The sequence below is a fragment of the Salvelinus alpinus genome, chromosome 26 (genome assembly GCF_045679555.1).
Source record: "Salvelinus alpinus chromosome 26, SLU_Salpinus.1, whole genome shotgun sequence".
Lineage (NCBI taxonomy): Eukaryota > Metazoa > Chordata > Actinopteri > Salmoniformes > Salmonidae > Salvelinus > Salvelinus alpinus.
This window is the reverse complement of record NC_092111.1, coordinates 24,137,008-24,142,686: the sequence shown is the minus strand read 5'-3', so window position 1 is coordinate 24,142,686 and position 5,679 is coordinate 24,137,008. Positions and strand designations below refer to the sequence as shown.

The 5,679-nt window shown below is 46.4% G+C and overlaps 1 protein-coding gene across 1 annotated transcript; it reads right to left on the bottom strand.

Annotated features, from left to right (window-relative positions):
* Positions 1–2,954, bottom strand: LOC139554989 (G-protein coupled receptor 3-like). The gene is made up of 2 exons (XM_071368333.1): positions 2,753–2,954; positions 1–1,516 (listed from the first exon to the last, which is right to left on the bottom strand). The coding sequence occupies exon 2, from the start codon at positions 1,496–1,498 to the stop codon at positions 497–499; it is 1,002 nt and encodes a 333-aa protein (XP_071224434.1). The 5' UTR covers positions 1,499–1,516; positions 2,753–2,954; the 3' UTR covers positions 1–496.
* Between the last annotated feature and the right edge of the window lie 2,725 nt (positions 2,955–5,679).

Genomic DNA, 5,679 nt, shown 5'->3' with positions numbered 1-5,679 from the left:
TTTTAGCGCAAAATAAAGTAGTTTTTATTTAGGAAGTAGAAAAAGACAACATTCATACATTTTATTTAAAAAAAACATTGGCAAACTCAAACCTTTTCAGAGATAGTTGACGTACCTTTTACAGTATTAGTGCAAACCCTCTATAAGAGTTTAAGAGTCCTTCAAGTTACTCTGCATTTGACCTTTGGATCACCGACAGCAGCATAGTATAGTCCCACCAAGGACCCAGATGAATTACGATAGTTGCACCTCTGTGATTGCATCAAGAGTGGATTGTCTTCATGTTAGTTGAGGATGAGGCACATGTTGAGATGATACAGTACATCAGGTCTCACAGCCAATGACAGAGCTTATTCCAGCTGACTCCAAGATGGCTGCCTTCTGGAACAGTACATTCTGATTGCTTATCTGAAGTGCAAGTGATGATGATGATGTGCAATTTGTATGCGTTACAGTTATATGGGACAGTATGTGTGTGTCTGTGTGTGTCTCCATCCTACACGTCAACAGGCCTGTGTGTGTTGTGTGTGTGTCTGTGAGGACAGCAGGCGTGCAGCAGCACCTTGCGTATGTCTCTGTTCCTCAGGCTATACAGCAGAGGGTTGAGCAGAGAGTTCCCTGCCGCCGGCACTAACGTAGCGTACGTATACAGGGGCGAGCTAGATGCATCGCCCAGCAAACCGTAAAGGGCGAAGGGCGTCCAGCAGCTGACGAACACTCCGAGGACTAACAACAGCCGAGAGAGGCCCTTCCCCTGGCCCCCGTGCTTGCTCTTGTACGATTGGTCATCAGGCAGGAAGTGCCTCTGCGTGGCGATGGCGTGAGCGTGCCGCCTAGCGACGCGGCAGATCCCGGTGTATAGCTGCAGCGTTACCATGACGACCAGCAGAAAGCCGCCACAAAGCAACGACAGGTACGTCCGGGTCAGGGGTCGCGCCACGGAACAGGATGTGATGTCATTGAGGCAGTGCCACCCCAGCATCGGGCCCGAGCCGATCAGACATGACCCCAGCCAGACGAGTGCCAGCAGACCAGCGGCGCATCGACGCGAGTGGCGGGAGCCGTAGGTCAGGGCGTGACTTAGCGACAGGTAACGGTCCAGCGCCACGCCCATCAGGCTGAGGAGGGAGGCGGTCAGTGATGTCGCCAGAAGCCCTGATGTCATCAGATCTGACCAATCCGTGGGCTCCACACAGAACAGGAAGAGGAAGTGCAGGATCAAGGCCACGCCTGCAAGCAGGTCGGCCAATGCCAGGCTGGCGAGGAGCAGGAAGACAGGGGCACGGAGAGAAGGCGTGGCCAAGATGGCCGCCACTACAATGGTGTTCTCGGACACAATAAGGGTTCCGGAGACGCACAGTACCACTCCCCATAGGCTGAGAGGAGAGGCCTCAGGAATGGTTGTGGGATCTGATTGGTCCAGCTGGGAAAGGGGCGAAGTCATCCCTGAACCTGAAGACTCCTCGAACCAGATGTCCGAGTCATTCTGGGTCATCATGGGTCACACACACGACACCTGAGAGAGAGCGAGAGAGAGAGAAGACAGAGATGTTAACAAACAATGTCACGGAACTAATAGTAGCAAGTCTCCCTCTGTTCCTGCATGTGGTTTGTTATTGTTACTTAACAACAGCAGACAGACACCCTGCACTGGGGCTGCATCTAGTCTACAGTGGCTTCCTCTCCTCGTCTCTTCTCCTGCATCTCAATAGTTTACAGTAGCTTCCTCTCCTCGTCTCCTCTCCTGCATCTCAATAGTTTACAGTAGCTTCCTCTCCTCGTCTCCTCTCCTGCATCTCAATAGTCTACAGTGGCTTCCTTTCCACATCTTCTATCCTGCATCTCAATAGTCTACAGTGGCTTCCTTTCCTCGTCTCCTGTCCTGCATCTCGATATTCTACAGTGGCTTCCTCTCCACTTCTGCATCTCAATAGTCTACAGTAGCTTCCTCTCCTCGTCTCTTCTCCTGCATATCAATAGTTTACATTAGCTTCCTCTTCTCGTCTCTTCTCCTGCATCTCAATAGTTTACAGTAGCTTCCTCTCCTCATCTCCTCTCCTGCATCTCAATAGTCTACAGTGGCTTCCTTTCCACATCTTCTATCCTGCATCTCAATAGTCTACAGTGGCTTCCTTTCCTCGTCTCCTGTCCTGCATCTCGATATTCTACAGTGGCTTCCTCTCCACTTCTCCTGCGTCTCAATAGTCTACAGTGGCTTCCTCTCTTGGGTCTTAGGCCACTTCGGCATCTGCCAAAAGGTCTGGGCATTTATGGCACAGGAGGTAGTGCACTTGAACCACAGTGATACTGGTTCATCTCAAAGGAGAGACTTTGCATGCTCCTCACATTACTATGGGACCATTCCATTTCATTGCCTGATATCTACTCTTCTCTCTCCAAAGTGTGCACTTGTTCACTCCCCTCAAGCAATGTAAGAGATATGTGATGAAGAAGCCCTGTCTAGCCTATATGTATGTCTAGCCAATGCTTTTAAATATACAAGGGGGAGTGAACGAGTACACACTCCAGGGAGAAAGTGGAGAAGACAGAATTGGAATGCAGTCCTTCTGGTGTCTCCTCTCCACTCTTCTCCTATTGTGCCGTGTGGAGTGTTGTGTAACAGTTGCCCACTAGCTTGGAAAACCATGTCCTCATGCTTTATCTCTGATATAAATTGGGGTTTACATACACATGACATACACTGCCCCCACACACAGACTGACATACAGACAGACACTACAGAAGATCTTACCTTCTAACAAGACCTTGATCACGATTCTTTCAAATCAGCTCTGTTGACAGAGAATCCAGGAGACTGTGATGCTGTCTATGTCCAGCTTGTCTCGTGGTATATGATGGTTGGTAATATCTCAGTAAGGCTTGTCTGTCCCCATCAGAGTAATAACATATCCTCCTTGCGATTAGGTTGTCTCCGTTTCTCCGGTGGTGAACACCGGAATGACTGGATGGATCTCCTGCGCGAATGTTCCTTCACTAGGGAAGGTCTGACTGACGTCAGTTGTGGCAGGCTTTAGCCAATGAGGCGCTCGGAGAGACGGGAGTGTGGGGTGGGATGGGGGGGCTCCTGTAGAGTAATTTCATTCAGAAAAATGCGGCAGCTTCCCGCCCCTCCCACTGCGGCTTGACTCGCGCGCAACTTTTCCTTAAAAATGTCGGACAGGCGCTTCCGAAACACTCGCACGCACACACACACACACCGCAGTAGAGGTTCTTGTAAGTGTAAATGGTTGAGAGCGAGAAAAGGGCGTATGGGGGGGGGGGGCTCGCAGCGTAGGGGGGCTCGCACCTAGAGGAGCTGTCCAAGGTTCTGAAACGTAGTTGTATGCTAGAATTTGCTTGCATAATCGATTGTTGTCATTTATTTTTTGGCAGTATTGAATAAGACTATGAGAAAATATTTGAGGTCATATGTCTAATTCTCTGCAGAATTAAAAAAGTTAACAAAAACGTGTACGTCATTCAATAAGCAAGAGCGAAATAGGATCTAAGTGCATGAATAGCCTACATGCAGTGTCCTAAGGTGAGTCACTGGCTAAGCACCCTTTGTCTCGGATGAATCATACATGATCATTTCGTGACCTAAATGCGCAAGACATAGTTCTGAGATATTGAGCATCAAAGTTTTCACATCCCAGAATTCAAAACTGTTTTGTAGTGTTTTGCTTTTTCTTAAAGGTACCTAAAGTGCAGAGTATCAATATCTTGTAACATTTGTAATCCGTTTTTTTAGGGGGATGCAATCGCAGATAGATTCTGGCTCCGAAATGTCAGTCTGTGTTCAGCTATAAGGTTCTATCTGACACTTCTGAATTAGACATTAAGACATTAAGACAACTGTAGCTATTTAAATACATAAATGATATAATAACACTATTTTACCAAGATAGAGTCAGAGCACATTAAGAAATGTATTAGACGAATTACTGTCGTCACTGAACAACCACGTGACAACATCAACTTTCTAGTTTTTCATTTTTTCACTTAAAATGTATTTTTTCAAACATCTATCTTCACAGATATATGAAGAACCATCTAAAGATCAATTAAATATGACTATACATTTTTTTAAATGTCAGATAGAACCTTATAGTCCCAAGGTCTCGATTTGAGAAAAAGTGCGTAGGCTAAAGATCTATCTCTCTCTAGGCCTACATGTCCCTGGGTGTTTTGAAAGGCACGAAATTTAACATGTATAGGTTTACTATCTATTTTGAAACATGAACAGGTGATTAATGTTGATTGGTTAATGATGTAGGCTATCTGATGAGAGATGATTGATAGATATATCTGGGAAACCCGGTCATGGATGATTTACCTGGCAACTGAGATTCTCGGTTTCCCCGGTAATACAAAACAGCGTAAGTGGGCTGCAGTGGTTGCTGCAATGTGTCTACGTGATTACGCACGGGCCACGGCACTGCGCAGAGAGGGGGACACTCATTTTGTCGTTGACATAGAACCATGTAAGGAAACGGACTTCCGGTTCTCTTTGGGAGAAATGTATAGCATTACGTAATTTACACATTAGAGGGAAAACTGAGATAGGGAGATATTATAGTTCAGCCTATTATATGACACTGAACAAAAAATATAAAGGCAACATGCAATAATTTCAAAGATTTTACTGAGTTACAGTTCATATAAGGAAATCAGTCAATTTAAATATATTCATTAGGCCCTAATCGATGGATTTCACATCACTGTGAATAGATATGCATCTGTTGGTCACAGATACCTTAAAAAAAAGGTAGAGGCCTGGATCAGAAAACCAGCCACGCAGCGCGACACATCTCCTTCGAATACAGTTGATTAGGCTGTTGATTGTGGCCTGTGGAATTTTGTCCCACTCCTCTTCAAAGGCTGCTCGAAGTTGCTGGATATTGTCGGGAACTTGAACATGCTGTCGTACATGTCGATCCAGAGCATCCCAAACATGAAATGGGTGACATGTCTGGTGAGTATGCAGGCCATGGAAGAACTGGGACATTTTCAGCTTCCAGGAATTGTGTAGAAATCCTTGCAACATTATCATGCTGAAACATGAGGTGAGAGCAGCAGATGACTGGCACGACAATGGGCCTCAGGATCTCGTCAAGGTATAATTTTCATTCAAATTGCCATCGATAAAATGCAATTGTGTTCGTTGTCTGTAGCTTATGCCTGCCCATACCATAACCCCACCACCACCATGGGGCACTCTGTTCACAACATGGACATCAGCAAATGGCTCGCACAATTGAAAACGGGGTTCATCTGTGAAGAGCACACTTCTCCAGCGTGCCAGTGGCCATCGAAGGTGAGCATTTGCCCACTGAAGTCAGTTACGACGCCGAACTGCAGTTAGGTCAAGACCCTGGTGAGGACGATGAGCACGCAGATAAGCTTCTCTGAGATGGTTTCTGACAGTTTGTGCAGAAATTATTTGGTTATGCAAATCCACAGTTTCATCAGCTGTCCGGGTGGCTGGTCTCAGACGATCCCGCAGGTGAAGAAGCCGGATGTGGAGGTCCTGGGCTGGACTGGTTACACGTGGTTTGCAGTTGTGAGGCCGGTTGGAACTACTGCCAAATTCTCTACAATGATGTTGGAGGTGGCTTATGGTAGAGAAATAAACATTAAATTATCTGGCAACGGCTCTTTTATTTTAGCTCATGAAAC